Source organism: Thamnophis sirtalis, unplaced genomic scaffold (genome assembly GCF_051295495.1).
Source record: "Thamnophis sirtalis isolate CommonGarterSnake01/CBP01778 unplaced genomic scaffold, rThaSir2_p1.2 scaffold_7, whole genome shotgun sequence".
Taxonomy (NCBI): domain Eukaryota; kingdom Metazoa; phylum Chordata; class Lepidosauria; order Squamata; family Natricidae; genus Thamnophis; species Thamnophis sirtalis.
Window position 1 is genome coordinate 52,565,544 of NW_028261387.1, and position 17,898 is coordinate 52,583,441.

The 17,898-nt window shown below is 36.2% G+C and overlaps 1 protein-coding gene across 2 annotated transcripts in view; it reads left to right on the forward strand.

Moving 5' to 3' along the window:
- The window catches only part of TMCC2 (transmembrane and coiled-coil domain family 2), an 83,868-nt gene continuing 65,970 nt past the window's right edge, over nucleotides 1-17,898 (forward strand). Inside the window, exons 1-2 of one of the 2 annotated variants that reach the window (XM_087720061.1) lie at nucleotides 1-98; nucleotides 301-665. In XM_087720061.1, the coding sequence (XP_087576187.1) occupies nucleotides 477-665 (189 nt within the window). In that variant the 5' untranslated portion in view covers nucleotides 1-98; nucleotides 301-476. Of the gene's footprint in view, nucleotides 666-17,898 lie in introns of both variants that reach the window. The other variant, XM_014056107.2, reaches the window with a different exon arrangement.

Below are 17,898 nucleotides of genomic sequence, written 5' to 3' on the forward strand. Positions count from 1 at the left end.
GCGTCAAAAGAAAAAGAGGAAGAGATGCCCTCGGCGGGAGAGAATTGCCACCCATGCAGGACGCTCAGATCAAGATCGCTCTTTCGTTTCCCTAAGCAGTGAGTAGCCTGTGAAAGAAGGGAGGGGAGCGCTAGCAAATGCATACTGTTTGCTCGCGCTTCATCCTCCCAGTCAAATCCCAGCCAGCCAGCTCTTTCCCAGTTGCAGTTTTTAACTCAGGCGGTCAAAGTTGGGTGGTGGGAGCGGGTCCTGTCCTGCCATCCAGCGCATTGAGTTGGATGGACATGTTTTTCTTCACAGCTCCTCCCTGTAGTCTGCTTACCTCCCTCCGGATCACAGGTGAAAATGAACTTCAGCTTTCTGGGATGATCTGACTTGGTCCTTCGCTCCCACCCCTCCCCCGTTTCCCTTCCCTCCTGTTTCTTATCTGCAATGCTTTGGAAAAGCAAGAACCAGAGGCTGACGTCTCACCCAGCATGAAGAGGTGCAAGTCAGATGAGCTGCAGCAGTTAGACGGGGACTCTGCTGGGACAGAAGATGCCCTCCTTCTGCCAACCATGGATGTTAAGCTTGGGGACTCAGCTGCTGCTCCGGTGGATTTGGGTGTCTCCAATCCAAACCCAGCTCCCCATCCTGCTACCCGGAGCAAACCTCCTGATTTAAAGGTATTTTTAAAATGTATTTGGCTGGACTAGAGCCCGAACCCCCAACTGGGAGGTGTATAAATTATTGACAAGTGCAAAAATGTCACAGGTGCTACATTCGCATATACTTATTTTTAAAGATGCACCAGTCAAGGCAATCATTGTACTATCCAGCTTGCATGACAAGTTTCCAGTGCTGAGTTTTCTTGTGGTCATATATGTTCATTGTTAAATAATAGACTTCCTTTAGTTTGTTGCCTTTGCCATGAACAATATAAATAAAATATATTCTATAGTAGTGTGGTGGTTGGGGAATCTGATTTGATCATATTCAATGACATTTTAAGTTGACAGTTCACACCATCATTTTTACCTATTATATCTTTAGGCTGCAGTTCCATACCCGAAAATAAATCCCAGTGAGCCCATTGGGACCTAAATGTAAACAGACACTGTTACAGAGTTATATTGCTAGTTCTAAATTTTATCTAGTAATTCCTTGACTGCTATTTACTGTGGGTAGAGAGTAAATACAAGTTACTATGTAAAATTTAATAAAGTAACACCCAATTTAGTGAAAATTTAGGCAGCTTGTTAGCCAACATTATGCAATTTCATCCTCGTTTTGTTAGAGATCATTGACTATCAAAAGATATTGATCTTAACAGTAGACATCGTTATAATAGGATAATGAATATAAATGGGTCAGTAGAAGTGATCAAATGTGGGTATGATTATTTTTCTTTATTGTGGAGTATGATTTAATGAATTTGATATAATTTATCTGTACAACTGCAAAATATACTCAAATTATAAACTATAATCTTATTCCCACATAATATACAATATGATATAGATTTTCTCAACAATGGTTTACACAATTAATGATTGTGTGATAATGATATTTGTATGGATTATTTATTACTTTGGAGTTTAAGATGTTCCCAAAATAATTTCCCAGATGGGTCCTTATCATTAACAGTGAATTATTTTTAATAAAATCAGACTAAGCACTGTTTGTTAATCTAGTTAGTAAACTGGTTTGAATATAAAAGTTATAGGTTACATATCGAGTCCTGTTGTAAGTTTGTCAACCCATTTGTAACAATAAAATTCCCCTTCATGTAACCAGGCATGAAACCTTTTATAAGTTAGAAGAGCATTCCTGCTGCTTTTCTTTGAGACTTTAATGAGCCATAAATGACTGTTTCGGGGCACAACCAGATGGTTGCATTATGATATTATTCCTGAATCAGCAGAAAACTATGCCAGCATAAATTGTGCTGCCCTGAACCTTATCCTGTCTCAGGAAAGAGCCAATTAGTAGTGCCAACATTAAAAAATTTTATTGCAGGACGGGTTAAGGAAAATGATTGCTGGATTCCCCTAACTACTTCCCCCCTTTCGGCTGAGCATCATTTCCACAGATGAGGTGGGGAATCACTGCTAATCACTCTTCTTAACCTATGGTAGATTAGGGGTGGGCAAGTGTAGAAGATGCCTAGGATGAAAAGTTTGGCTATCTTTCAAATTGCTTGAGTGACAGGTTGCTGATATAGAAGAAAGCTTTTGAGGACTATCATGGCTTTCCTTATCTTCCACCATACCTCAGGCCTTCTGGTGCCTGTGATCTGTAACATGGATAAGATGGAATCAGGTGAAGCAACAAAAGGACAATGAATAAACAAGCAACTTCCATTCTCAGCTAGTGATACAAGGGAAGATTATTGGTGACAGAACACAGAAAAAACCCGTCGAATGGTCAAACAGCACTGCTGGAAACACGCAGGAAATAAGGACAAGACAGTAATATGCAATGGACAGTATCTGTCTCTTTTTCGCAGTTTAAATTGACCCTTAGTAAAACATAGCATTACACTCTATTAAAAGATCGCTAACCCCATTGACAGATCTAAGTCTTTTTCAAAAGAGCACTGAATCTGTACACAATAATGAGGTCAGATGAAAGTGTCTCTCAGACATTACATGGAAAGTCCCTCTGAGGAATCTGGTATCTTCTCCAATTCACGCAAAAATGACCACAAAGGACAATGCTCAGCATCTCGAGGAGTAGGGGGTATGCCTCTAGCAGTGCAAAATGGCCAATAGGAGTAGAACTGATCCCCAGCCCATACCACTTTATTAATCATATAGCTGATTAAGTGTGTTAAAAAGTATCCCCAGCAAAAATTGTGTTGAAAAGAGGGAGAACATGTTTTAAACCTTGAACATCTGAAGTTAACATTAGACAACTAGAAATGAGACCAAGGGAAACTAATGAAGTTGTTGCGTGAACAAAATGGGGTACCTGGGTAGGTCAGTGTGCCATTAGGGGGTTAGCCCCAAGGTACAGGGCTCAGATGGGTCAGTAATTACTGTAGACACTTTTGCAAAAATGGTACAACTGTACATTAATTATTTTACTTGGTTTTTATCTTTGCCCAAGATGTGGGTTGGCACATTTTTGTTTCGTCTTGTGGAACCTTGTTTATTACATCTTGAAAGCTAATGAAATTTCTGAAGACATTTTATAATAATCCTATTCTCCAGCTGTTCTTTTATTGGTTGAAAACTAGGGAAAGAAATAGAACAGTAAATTAAAATATATAAATTATATTTTTTCTACTGTCTAAGATGAACAAAACACCAGATATAGCTTCTCCATCACTGTTCTATAATTCTTCGGCTCCCATCTCATTTATGATTCCCACTTCCATTTAAATGGTCTCCCTATGAGAAATAAATTGATATTAAATTATCACAAATCACTAGGCCCACACCAATACATACATGTAACTTTGTCTTTTTAAATATTCCTGTTGGGTTTGTATGACCCTGGATTATGTTTTTTTTTTATAAAAGCACTACTGATGTGAACATACAAAAATATTTTTCAGTCGTGTCTCATGCTTGGCATCTCTAAGTTTTTTATGTACTTGTCCATCATATTTTTAAAAAATGTTAATTCTACTCATGTTTTTCAGAACAGTTGTAGTCTTTCTACATTTATATTTACAGACAACAAAAATATGATTTTTTTTTAAAAAAATGTAAGGACACATTTGAACAAGATGCACCCAGTATATAACTTGTTGAAATGTAGCAACTGGTGAGCGGATCAGCCAGAGGTGTTACTCTCTTCTGATAGGATTAAATATGGGTGAGATAAAAAAAGTGTCTTGTCTAAGGAAGTATTATAATCCCAGAACAAGTATATGCATACTTTTAATATTAACACTATGCAATTTATATACTGCTCTTTATCCCGTGATTACAGAGGGGTTTACAATAAAGAAAAGAAATTTGAATAAAATAAATTTAAAAGAGTCCAATAAAAAGCAGACAGCACTAAAGGCATCAGAAGGAACCAAGGCCATGATAAGTTTATCAGATAGGATAAAATTGTACAGCATGCTATTTCATGAATTTAACTGCTGTGTTTTATATTTCCTAGGAATTGAAAAGTTACTAGCACTGTTAGCATTCAGAAAAACGCGAGGAAATTTCAGTTGTGATGTGCTGAAAATATTATATTAATCACAGTATATGAAATACAAGTGGTTTAAAAAGAAAATAACTTCCATGCAGATATAGTATGTAAATAGATACTATGACAAAAGATGGAATGCTATTTTCCCTGGAAAGAAGAAAAAGTGTTTTTCTTTTCAAAACTCCTTTAGCCAGGATTCTCAAACTTTGCAGCATTATGATGCCCTAAAATGAGAGATGAATTTGTGAAACTGTTTAATAAAAAAATCAAGGTAACAAATAAATAAGAAATGCTATAACTTATAAAGGACTAGACCAATGGGTTTCAGTACTGTATCTGTCAACCCCAGCCAGGGCTTTGCTTCCTGTTTTATGTCAGTTTCTGTTTGCTTTGCCTAAGCAAGCCTGATAAACTTTAATCATTATGCTGTAAATCATTACGGAGGAATCTGTAAGCGCTATTGCTATTGAATTATAAATCAGGACAGCAGTAAACCATCTAAAAGAATCTTCAAGATAATCAGTCTATAGGTTGCCATACTCTGGATCCCACTAACAGAATTCAGCTGCATGGACACATTTCAGTGGTATGATTATGATCTGGATGATTTAATAGGTTTTGGAATGGCTTTAAAGAATGGAATGGGGATAGCTTGTCTTCAGAAAACCTCATATTCCCATTTCAATCTTAAAACTGCTCACCCTCCTTCCAGCCAAAAGGTAGGCAAAAAAGAACCACTTGTATTCCTGTTGGTGATGTGACACAACCCTAGCAGTTCTCTAAAAGGTTGGGAACTTGATTGCAGGGCTTTGTCTTTCAAACATTGTCTATTCCTGTGGTAGGATTTTAATTTGTTTTAACATGTTGTGACAACAGGCCACAGTCTAAGAGCAGTTGATTATCATCCAAAGGATGAATTTATTAAGATGAGATTTTATAACAGCCTTTTCAAACTAGTGTTTACCAAGTTATTGAGTATATTACGCTACATGTCCCATTATGGTTGGCATAGCTATTGGTTATGTCCATTGCAGATAATAGGGAATATTATAGTAGGAAAATGTTTACCTTTCAACATAAGACATCAAGGTAACACAAATTGTAGGTAGTCCTCATTTAGTACCACAATTGGGACCAGCAACCTGGTTGTTAAATGAGGTGGTTGCTAAGTGAAACCATGCCTGGGCTTATCTTTCTTCAGCTTTCCTTTGCTTTACAAACCTGTGAAGGTGATAGTACAAGGACTGGCCATAAAGTTACTCTTTTTTTCACCATTGCAACTGCAACACTTGCTAAACAAGGCAGTTGCTAAATGAGCACATGGTTTCATTTAGCAGCCCCTTGATTTAACAATTGAGTTGCCAGTCCCAGTAGTCACTAAACAAGGACTATCTGTATTGATAAATATTTCTCTTCCAAATGTGTAGATAAGGATTTTGAAAGAGAAGATATATCACAAGAAGCCTTCTAGCCCAAAGTTCTTCTTCTACTTAATGTTAGGTTCCATTTATGCAGTAGTCTGCTACTATGTTAAGGACTGTCACATGTCACAAGGCAGCCAGTAGTTTTCCACTTAATGCTATAAATTATAACACTGGACTTTATCAATTCAGGATTTCAGTCAATGCTAAGTTGATTTCTGATTGACTGCTCACTCATTAGTCCTCCTTTTGCCTACAGATTGTCAGATATTTTCATGTAGTTTTTCTCTGAGCATATTTTTGAATAGTAAACTTATATAAGCATGTCATGTACCTGTCACTGCTTTCTAACGCCATACAGTTTATAAAGATGAATGAATTATAATATACTCCTGTCTCTCAAAATCTACAGGATTGTTTAAAACTGCTTTAAAAATATGCATCAATCTTTTTGACCTTATGAGAGAAAAATTTTAAAATGATGTCCTTCAACAGTAATATTATTTAGCAGATCCTTTAGAGAAAGAATGCATTAAAAGTGATGGTCAAAGATAATTTAACACATACTTATTTTTATACATTTGTGAACAATAAAATTATCAAAACTCATTCATAGCAGAAATCATCAGGATAAGACATGGTCAAAGGATATTTCAGAGATAAGATACATAAAACTCAAGTAATAAGCAACCCACAATATTTAAGCAATAGTAAAGGTCAGTTTTCCAGAAAAATCAGTTACATAAGCCACTGCTAAGAATATATAAGGCAAGCTTGTTGCTGATACTGTTCTAGGACCTGACTCATCATAGCTACCGTAGATGCTTTTATAGAGGAAGTCTTTTAGCATTCACCTACATCCAGGTGGTGTTAATTGCCCTGAAATTGAATCTAGAACTACTTGGGAGGAATTCCCAACTTCCATGCAGCTCTTCCTTGGTCGAGTGATCTTCTGTCTCCCTCGTCTCTTTGAATCTCAGTCAGGTACAAGTAGCTCTTTTGTGGGTTTGGGTATATGCAATTTCATCAGAGATGTAATTAATCCAAGGGGGAAAGCTAAAACATGGTAGGACTGAGTTCTGTCATGATTCTGCTGAGTCAGACTTTAAAATGAATGAGCTACTTCTCCTCTAGTTATTCATCTCAGATCATGATTGTGATTGGATAAGGAAGTCATGACATGCATTGTCTTCAGCCATCTAGAGTGCCCCATCATAAGATTTGCAATTGTATTTTGATGCGAGTTTAATCAGCTATGAGGTTCTGGTAAATGTACTGACATACAATGAAAGCCAACTGAAACGGGGTAATATTTGCTTCCTTTCCCTTTCTGGAGCCAGGCTGGGAATTCTCTTTTCTGGAATTTATCACTTGAGGTCAAAAAGTGGAAATTCATCTTGTATCACTGTTTTAAATAGTGTATACATGTCTATGTTTGCAAGACTCCCAAGTATAACCAAGGTTTTTCTGAACCCATTTTTAAAGATTATGTGAAACATTGAAATCTTTTTTCCCTTGAGACTCTCATCACTGTGAATAACCATTTATACTATACTTCATTTACTTATGCAACCAAACCCAGTTTGAAGCAATATTCTGTTGGCCTGTTCATGTGCTTATGCTTCACTTAACCATGTTGTTTACTCAGGTTCAAGGAAAAAAGAGACCTCATGCACTTTTGAGGTACAAATGTCCAAAAGACTGCATTCAGAATTGAGTCCCCAGTTAAATCAAAATATTTGGATTGTTAGGTTTTATTTTAACTCAGCTAGCTTGTGTCTCATGAAGCTGGAATGGAGTTTAAAGTGAAATGAATTCCATTTCCAGCTTTAATACATGAAGCTAAAGCATCAAATCATTTCCATTGGGTTTTTTTTCCTTTTTATCCATGTAGGTAACAAAATGGAGGCAGAAGGAGGTAAAGTTGCTAATACCCTCTATATGCAATGGCTTTGACCGCAGTTGGGTCACCATTTTGATCCTCCCCCCCCCCCACAACTTGGAAACAAAGAGTGATTAGGTGGAAGAGAAAATAGGACATAAACCTAGATGTTGTTTTGTGGTTGATAAAGGAAAGTGTGACTTTTCCCCATTGTCTAATATGAATTACCAGGTGCATAGCAACCCTGTAGTATCAATATAAACAGACATGGCTTAATCTATCATAAGAACATAATCAGGCTAAGCCAAGCCTGCTTCTCCCAATAATACAGTTATTGTACCTATTGTAAAGTAAAGCCAACAAAAGCCAACTCATTCAACTAAAAATATATTCTGCTTTTTACTTTAGTTGTACTGTAATTGGTTCCCTAAATTGATTGAAGGCAGCTGTTGTCTTGCTGGGATATTCTTTAAAGATGTCCCTTGTGAATCACATTGCTTGCTCAATTCTTCCTTGAAAACCAGAGAACTTGTGAGCGGGTTTAAAGGGCCACTGGAAAAGAGAGGAGGCCTGAAGATAATAATCTGAAGGTAGAGAGAATCGACAGTATGTTATTTTGTAACTTTAAACATTTCTGCTACCTTTTGGTTTTGAAGATAAATGAAAAGCTATTGGTATTACTTTCATTTTACTACGTCTTCTTCCTTTATTTTCCCATCACTTTATCTTTTCCCCTTTGCTTTATGTTTCTTTTGTATCTTTTAAAATGCTTTTTAGGTTCTATTTGTTTTCTTCCCTCATCCACAATTGCAATAGAATAGGTACAACAAGTAACTGGATTAGAGTTAGTGTGTGATATGCCAGGATGTATATCTTTGTGAGGCATAAAAGATACCTGTATGTAGAGAAAGCTTGTGTGGGTTCATTTATCAGTACTGTAATTCTGCCTATTTCAATGGACCTTATCCTATATTTGTATGCTAGCATTGTAATTTTAAGAATAAAAAAAGAAAAGTGGTAAATGGGAGAGGAAGCAGAAAGTGTGGATGGATACAAAATAAGTTATATTCCCAGTAATTGTGTACATATGGGGATTCTAAATAAGTATACTAATTTTATATCTGATGGTCCTGTCCTATAATAACATAATTATCAAAACACATATTTTACTATTTTAATAGAATGACAAACTGCTGCATTTTTAAGAAATTTAAAAAGCCTGGGAGTAGAATTTAATTACAATCAATAAAATACTTCTTACTACAGCATAAATGAAGATATTTTGAATTTTGTATGTGGACATTAGATCCACCATGTTCTGCTTTATATGCGTACAATTTGCTTTTTAGTCTTCATTCATATTTCTGTGAAATTGAAATCTTTTGGAGATATGTTTTCTGTTGTGATGTGCAGCTTTCACGTTTGAAGATTGCTCTCGCTCCACGTAGTGTAAATACTAAATGCTTGCAATTATGTCTATCCCACTCTTATTTGTCTTGACTGTAGCATTGCATAGCATTTTTTCACAGCATTGCTTCTATCCCTAAATCCCTCCAACTGCTCACTCCAGAACAGCAGAATACATTGAGTTAATCTCTGCTGCCCCCTCTGGGTGACCAGTAGGAACTTGATAAAAAATGCATTCAATTGGTACTCTTACTCAAGCCACTGTCTGGCTTTGAAGGAGCAAAAACAAACAAACAAAGAAAACCCTCTCCCTTTCCCTCAACCCCAAAAGGAAACTCCCCACCAATACATATTTTCACTACACATTGTGTGCATTTGGCTGGCCATTTACAAAAACAGAAAAGGGACACAGTGGCCTTGTAGTTAAAATGCTGGGCTGTCAACCAGAAAATTGGCAGTTCAAGACCCAAGTGTATGGATACACTGCCAGCCTAGCAGTTTGAAAGCATGCAAGTAGGTAAATAGGTACCACTTTGATGGGAAGGTAACAGCACTCCGTGCACCTTGCCATATAGTTATGCTGGCCTTATGACTCCGGAAGCTTCTTTGGACCACACTGGCTAGGAAATGGTGAAGAGCACTGCCCCCTAAAGTTGGACATGACAGAACAGGGGAAACCTTTACCTTTTACAAAATGTTTGTGAAAGGATGATTTGCCTGGATTCCCATCATCACTTTTCACTACTACAAATTTATGGAGGTTTGTTATCAATTTTGCCACCATGTATTTTTTAGCATCTGTAACCACAGTGACTGAGTGAGGAAAAGGGTTATTAATTATAAACATAAAAAAGCCTGAAAAGACTGATGGATGATTGTGAAAGTATTTCTATACCACCATCCTTATTGGGACGCTTGGAATAACCAAAATTCCTTCCCAGAAAAGGAGGAAATATATTTAAAAATCTAAGCAGTCTGGTGCTTAATGTGCCTACCCCTTCCCTGCCAAAGAAAAGTGGGAAACTGCTATCGCCCTATTCACGCTCATCCCTCAAGCCAGCATTCACTTTAACAGGATGGTTGATGCTGGAAAAAAATACTTCAAATATGAAATTCAAGAGCTTCATAGAGCTTTTGAGTTGCAAAACAAAAAAAATGTTTTTAGTGATTTGGATTATGCTGCAACTCAGCTAGAAATATATCCACAGCTGCCAAATCCAGTCAATATTATGGGCTCATAGAGATCTGGATGGGCATTTGAATTATTACAGCTTCTTCACATGGAAGTATCTACTAGATATCCTTTTCCTTGGCAGCAATAGAGGTCGAACCTAGGCACTTAGCTACATATTATTTGTATTTCAGCATCATGTGAACAGTTCCACTCTCACCTACATCCCAGCTATTCCCCCCTCTCCCCCAATTATAAAAAAAGGTTATTATAGAAAATCTACAGAGTAGAGTTCAGTCCTTGTTGCATAGCTTTCAGGCTTTAAAGTTCTGCTAAAACATTAGGAATAGTGAAGGATCTATTCTACAGCATTTTCATGGATTGAAAAATAAGAGTTCAGTGCTGCATGTTTACTTTTTTTAAGGTAGGTCATTCAGTTATAAGCAAGGCTCTTATCAGGGCGGTAGACTTGGAAAAAGCCCTGGCAAGAGGCAACAGCAGATAGATGACTTGATTTTGCCTAGGACGATTTGGAAAGGTGGTGATTATGAAGTCAGCAATCATTATTTAAGAAGAATAGAAAGAAAATTTGGAATACACAGTCGGCCATTTATTGTAATAGGATTTAAAAACTCTGTGGAAAATTAGTTCCTAACTACTGGAACGCTGCCAAGTTCTTACTGATAAAAATGAGTTTTGACAATGTTTTTCTCCCAGGTGCAGTGGCATATTCTTGTTTTTCAAATAGCATTGCATCTGCCAGGAATATTTTTCTACTGTACTATTGCTATTTTATAAAGGGATAATTGCAATATTATGGTTGCCACATGGATTTTATTTAGTTCTTGTGAGTTTGGTGTAGCTCCTGAAGTGGAGGATTCTCCCCCCCGCCCCAGATATGCATCTCAGTGCCATGGGGCCAACTCAGTGGTGGGTTCCAGATCCATTGCAGCCGGGACCTGGTGCTCCCAGCAAGCACCGGTACGCCCGTACTGAGGCGTACCAGTCGTATCCAGCCACTGGGCCACCTGTAGAATTTATTTAATTTCTTTCTATTTTGCCCCTTTTGAATTTCCCAGAAAATTGATACAGGTTGCAAAAGCCCCTTCTGTTTCACATGCTTTAGTTAGACCCCATATAAACTGTTCCCTGGAGACGGGGAGTTGCAGCAATAACTTTAAACCCATTGCACTAAGACGGGAGGTTAAAACTAAAATGAATAGACCCTGAAGGCATCTGGAAGAGGATGTTAGAGACTTCCAGTTTCCAGGCTTAGTCATGCTGCTGCAGCTACATATCTATATCTATATCTATATCTATATCTATATCTATATCTATATCTATATCTATATCTATATCTATATCTATATCTATATCTATATCTATATCTATATCTATATCTATATCTATATCTATATCTATATCTATATCTATATATCTATATCTATATATATCTATATATATCTCTATATATATCTCTATCTCTATCTCTATCTCTATCTCTATCTCTATCTCTATCTCTATCTCTATCTCTCTATCTCTCTATCTCTCTATCTCTCTATCTCTTTCTTTCTTTCTTTCTTTCTTTCTTTCTTTCTTTCTTTCTTTCTTTCTTTCTATAAATGTTACTTTACCAAGTGAATAAATAGTAAATTATAGTCTCATGTCTTTTTCTTTTGTTGTATTCCATAGTATTCCCTTTCTGCAGCAAGGTTGTGATTGAAGACTTTTGTGTTTTTTTCAGCTGTCAAAAAATGCTGATGTAGTTGCATCCTTCATTTTATTTTATGGAGTAAAAGACAATATAATTTCATCACTGTCCATACAATTTCAGAATTTCATACAAACATCTTTGTTTTCCTTGCTTAAGGTCAGTTTTGCGAAGATCCTGTTCTTCATGAGGCATATGATTATAATTATTCTTTGTAAGCTGAGCTTTTAAAGGAAGAAAAAAACAGTCCTGCAGTTATAATGGGCTCCAGCATTTCTCTCAGGGTAAAAAAAGGATGTTAATTAATTGCTTTCCCGATCTTTATTGAAGTGAGCATTGGAAGCTAAAGTAAAGATAGTAAAATGTCATTAGGAAGTTGTCAATTTCTTGCTTTTTTATTTTAAAAAGCCCACATTTTTGGAGGATACATTAATTGAAATTGTGGAATGTGGGGAAAGCAAGTCCCCCCCCCAGTTGTAGACATATACAAAAATCACTCCTTTGGATATAATATCAAATAAAAGAACAATGCTTTATTATTTTCAGTAGGAATGAATTTTCTTTCTGGTGCTAATAGCATTGGAGAAGGAACTATTTTCATTGGGAACACAATAGAGATTTCCCCTTTCTTGATTAAGATTGCAAACTCTTCGTGATTACTATAACAAAAGCTAAAGAATTTCTCCAAGCTGCATTTAATATCAAATATAACATGGACATAAAGAAGCCAATCTCCAGAAAATTCCATTCTTCAGTCTTCTATTTCTTTTTTCAATTCCATAACCCAATTTCTGATATGGAAATTGCTATTTCAGAATTGTAGAATATAGAAAATATTTGGTGTTCATAGAATTTACACTTGTCAGTGAGATTCCCCCCCCCTCCCCAGGATTCCTGATATCTCTTCTACTAAATTAATTTGTAGTGAGAAAAACTACTTGCACACATCAGAGATTTTCATACAAAAGAAGAACAATTCATGTAGCCTAAAATCTGTTTCTAGAATGAAATAGCAGCAGGAAGCTCACAAGCATGATTTAAAAGTAATAGCAGTTTTCCAATAATGTTCCCTTGCCATTAGTATTTAGAGATATAGGTCCTATTATTCTGGAGGATAGATAAAACTTTCATTATTGGTTATCATTAATGCCTTTATTAATTGGTCTTGTTTTCTTTTAAAAGGCATTTAAGTTAATGGGACCCTCTCTATATCTTAGGTTAGAGAATTCCAAAATTCAGTTATGTACTGTATGCATTTCAGTGCAGTGCAGGGATCTATCCAAAGCAATTTTGATTGATTGGATTCAAATATCTCATTAAGCTATGGTGTGCTTAATCAATATTTTTCTGCTTTCTTTCTGCTGCCCATTACTTCCTTGCCGTCTTCTCTCCTTAGTGGACTGACTGTTTCCCTGAGTTCTTTCTTTGGTTATGTTTGACTTTTGTTGCAAGTCTTTATTTATTCTGAGCCTTTGTTTTCCTGACTTTGTCTGTCTGTCTTTGTCTTTGTCTGGCTATATGCTGATATTCCGCCTTAGATGTTTGTAAAGCCATATTGGTTTCTTCTTGGATTTCTTGTTTTTCTTTTTCAGTGGTATTGTGCTGGACTGAGATTTTATGATCATATTTCCTGACTAAAGAACAATTGGCTAGATTATACTAATATCATGAACCAAAGCTAAACAAATTATATTATACCTTAGGCTGAAGAGTGAATCCAGCCATTGCTTCACCTGTAGAAGTTTAAGTTTTGAAGTGAATGGAATTTGATGCCTTCCCAGAATCTTAATTAGATTTCCACTCAATTGGAGGTTATCATGATGCCATAATTAGAGGGCATCAGATTAGGAAAGGCTGAGATAGGATTACCAGCAAAAGAATATATGCTTCTAATTATCATATGGTGCATTTATTGAGGCCTAGGAATAAATTTAATTACAAGCATCCAATAACTTTTGAATAGATGAAATTGTTTACTTGCCTCATTAATGCTGAGGGGGGAGGTGACTGAAGAAGTGCACTGTTGAAACTGATTGCCAAAGTATTCAACAGAGAGATAACAGTGGGGAAAAAAATCCTATTATAATTCTATTTAATTAGGAGAATTTTGCAAGAAGTTGTAGCAAACAATTTTCATTGTATGGGATTATCTATATGTCCATCAAAACTGTATACATTTTGAGATTCGACTGGAAGTTCTTCAGCTGGACAGACGAGGAAGGTGTGAACTCTGAACAACCTCATATTAACTTTGTCTGACAAACAAATGCCGAGATCCTTTTGTATCAGAACCTCCCTATTGGGCGGGGGGGGGGGGGGTGAAGAAGGGGCAGTGTCTCATCAGACCCAGAGGGAGTGCAACAGGTCCCTCGTAGGTCAGAGATTTGCTCTCATAATCAGCGTCAGGAAGGTAGCATGGCAACATGGCTGCACAAGAACCTGGCTTCAGCCAAAGCAACTGAGCAGGAGAGTGCAGGAGACAGGATGAAAAGCCTGGTAAGAAGATCTAATTAACCCACAGTCATAAATCAGAATTTGGAAAAGGCAAAGAACCTTGAGAGTATAAATAATACTGATGGACAGATTGGGATTTTGGTTGAAAGAAAGAAAGAAGAGGGAAAATGGAGGGTTAAATCACTAGCTCAAAAAGAGCCATTTGATTTAAAAAACTTGGAGACAGAAAAGAGAAAGCAGAGAAATGACAAACCCATTCAAACACAAACTGTGAATATACGAAAAATATAAATATGAAGGGGTTTTTTGCTAAAGGGGGAACAAAGGATCAAGATGGCTCCCGCTTCTCTTCCTCTTCACATTAGCTGAATTAGCTAAATTTAAGGTGGACCAGAACTCTGAAATAAGAACTGTATAACTAACTGTAATTTTGGAACTGGACATTATGGAAAGGTGGGAATTTGAAGAACTATGTAAAATTATAAAAAATATATGCATAAATCATTAAAATCAAGTCTAAGTAGAATTTTGAAGTTAGATATTGAGGAGAAGCAGGAAGTGAAGGAATAAGAGGGGGGGATAATGAAGGGGTAGAAATGGTGGAAAATAAAAAGCAGACAAAAAGCTTCATTGGGTTTGACAGTGGTATAGAGGAAGTTGAAAAGGGGGGGGATGTGTCCCAACAAAAGGAAATAAAAAGCAGACAAAAGATCCTACTGAGTTTGAAGTGGCATAGGGAAAACTGAAGAGGGGGGTTATGCCCAAACAAAGGGAAATACAAAAGATTTCACTGGGTTTGACAGTGGCTTGGGGAGAATTGAAGAGGGTGGACATGTCAAAACAAAGAAAAGGGAGAAAACAGGAATAGAGAAGTGGGACAAAAGACTTACTATAAAATCTTACTTAAAATCCAGCCCCACTTGATTGAATGGATGTCATCTTATTTTAAATAATTGTATTTTTAATATTTTATGCTTTTACTTTTGTTGTGAGCCGCCCAGAGTCCCTAGGGAGTATGTGGCATACAAATCTTATTAAAGTTGCAAAGTTGCAAAGTTGCAAAGTTGCAAAGTTGCAAAGTTGCAAAGTTGCAAAGTTGCAAAGTTGCAAAGTTACTAGGAAAAAATCAGACAATTAGAAATTATTATATGGGAAATATAAAGTTGAGATGTAGTTTACTCCTATATATCATAATAAAACTGAGTTGCTAACTAATTGAATATGATAATTGAAAGATAATTAAATAAAGGTTAAAATATATGGAATATGGACAAATATGAAACTGTTATGTGGAGAATGCAAAGTAGAGGTATGTGATTCCCTTTTATACATGATAATTAAACTGAGTTGCTAATTGATTAAATATGACAATGGAAGGACAATTAAATGTAGGTTAAAATATATGAAATATGGACACACAGAACTCTTAAGATGATGAACAAAGTGAGGTGTGTACCACTTGTTATTCTATATAGTAGATTAATGGAATTGTAATGTAAGAATTGTTATTTAAAGACAATTAAGGGTAAACTAAGTCAAGATATGGAAAAATGGAGAGGGGACATGAAATATACTTATAATGGAAAATTATTGAGATTATAAAGACAGAACTATAAATTTTGGGTGTGTAAGGATGCATAACTATATAAATATAATGATGAGAATAGCTGGGAATCGTAACCAGGTCTACATCTCGGCCAAAAATAGGCTGCAGGGGAGTGGGGGGGGGGATTGAAAATATAATTATATATGTATACTTTTTTTTCTTTTAAAAAATTAGGAGGAAGATATATGTTAAAATTAAATATGTATATTGAAATGGAATTATAAATACCATCAACATAAAATGAAGCTTGCTCAGAGGCTGAAATACACCAAGTAAATGAGATGAAGAGTGTGAAATAGGGGAGAGAGCTAAGGGAAGAAGAGACGGATAGAAGACAGGGCAGGGAGGAGGGAAGAGGAGGAGAGAAGAAGGAGTGGAAAGGGGAGAGAGGAGAAGGAGAGAGGAAGGGGAAGTAGAGAAGAGTCGGATGACAGAGGGAAGAAAGGAGGCACGGAGGAGGAGGAGAGCAGGAGAAGAAAGTGATGGATAGGGTACAAATACGGTGTATGGAGAGCAGAAGAGCCAATAATCATTTTTGGGAGTTGATGGTAAGATGAATTGATGTAAACATTTAACAATATAATATAATGTTGGTTATGTAATAGTATACATGTAGTTATTTGTTATGAAAATGAAAAAATAAAAAACTTTATAAAAAATCTGTATACATTTTAAAATTATATACATTTAATTTAATTTCCAGTAGGTATTTTCGTCTGCGCCAAGAAACCCAGTTTAATTTGGTAATGAAAGAAGCAACTATCTAGTTCTTAGGTACAAAAAACGAACAATGGAGATCAAGTAGATTATACTGGAGAAAGAGCTTGCAATGGATAAAAGAGGTCAGACTTATTACAGCTTCTGTAACTTATCTATATAATAAAAGATATTGCAGAAGCTGACTCATGTCTTCCACACCTGAATGGTAGGATTTCAAAATAGGAGTCTGCAGAAGGGGAATATTTCTCCCATCTGCATCCTGGCACCTGCTATTTTCATTAAAATAATATGCAAGATATGTTATTTGGAAAGAGTGCCCAAGTTTTTATACATGCACAGCACAAATTACTCATTTTCCACCTTTACCCTTTGAAGAAAATGAACTCATTTCCTATCAACTTAAGCCTGACAAACAAAGAAATCCTTCCATAAAAATTTAAATTTAAATACATCATTATATATCTATATTTAAGCATACTTTCTTGTTTTTAAGCCACCAAATCCCATGTATCTGTATCCATTCTGACTGTGGATTTTTCTTTGCTTAAAATTAATACTCTTCATCAACAGCCATTAACATTCTGCTGCATGGGATAGCTAAATTGGCATAATGCTGACTTTTTAAAAAAATCAGTGTACTGTGTCAGAGCTATTGCTATTGCTAACATCTCTAACATGCAGGGAGGAAGAATCTATTGTGTTTCAGCCTCCTCAGTTATATTTGTTTGGAAAACAGTTTGGATCAGGACCATCTTAACAGAGGTGGGTTGCTAATTTTTTTTACTACAGGTTCAGGCATGCTCACATGCTTGCACACCATGCAATGTTTCTGTGTATGCGCAGAAGCATCCAGGATAGTGGGCAGAGCCTCCCGACACCACTACTACTGGTTCAACCAATCCAGGCCGGACCGGCAGCAACCCACCTCTGCATCTTAATTTCTGGGATGTCATAATTAGTAACTGCCTTGTTAACATCACCTTTCAGCTACTGGAATTTGTTCTTGCATCAATTTTCTTGTATACCTTTTTATACATTTGGTAGTGGGGTATACTATTCATTTAATCTCTGAGGCACCATTATGATAACAAGATGTTTGTTGACAAGACCTTCCATAGTATAGTTATTCATAGTTGCTAGAGCTCAATATACGAGAGCTAAATCACCTTGCCTTTTGCACTTTATTTCTTTTATTAGATTATATATACTACTGACTTCTGAAATACCCCATCGATTTGCAACTTAAAGATAAAATCTTAAAGTGATGTTAAAAGTAAGGATATTAAAAATGAATGAAAATATGTATGAAGACATGCGTTTCAAGTCTTTAAAAAGTGAACAAAGTAGTGAGTTCTTCCACAGAGAAAGAAGTGGTGCAGAGAAGATTCAGTC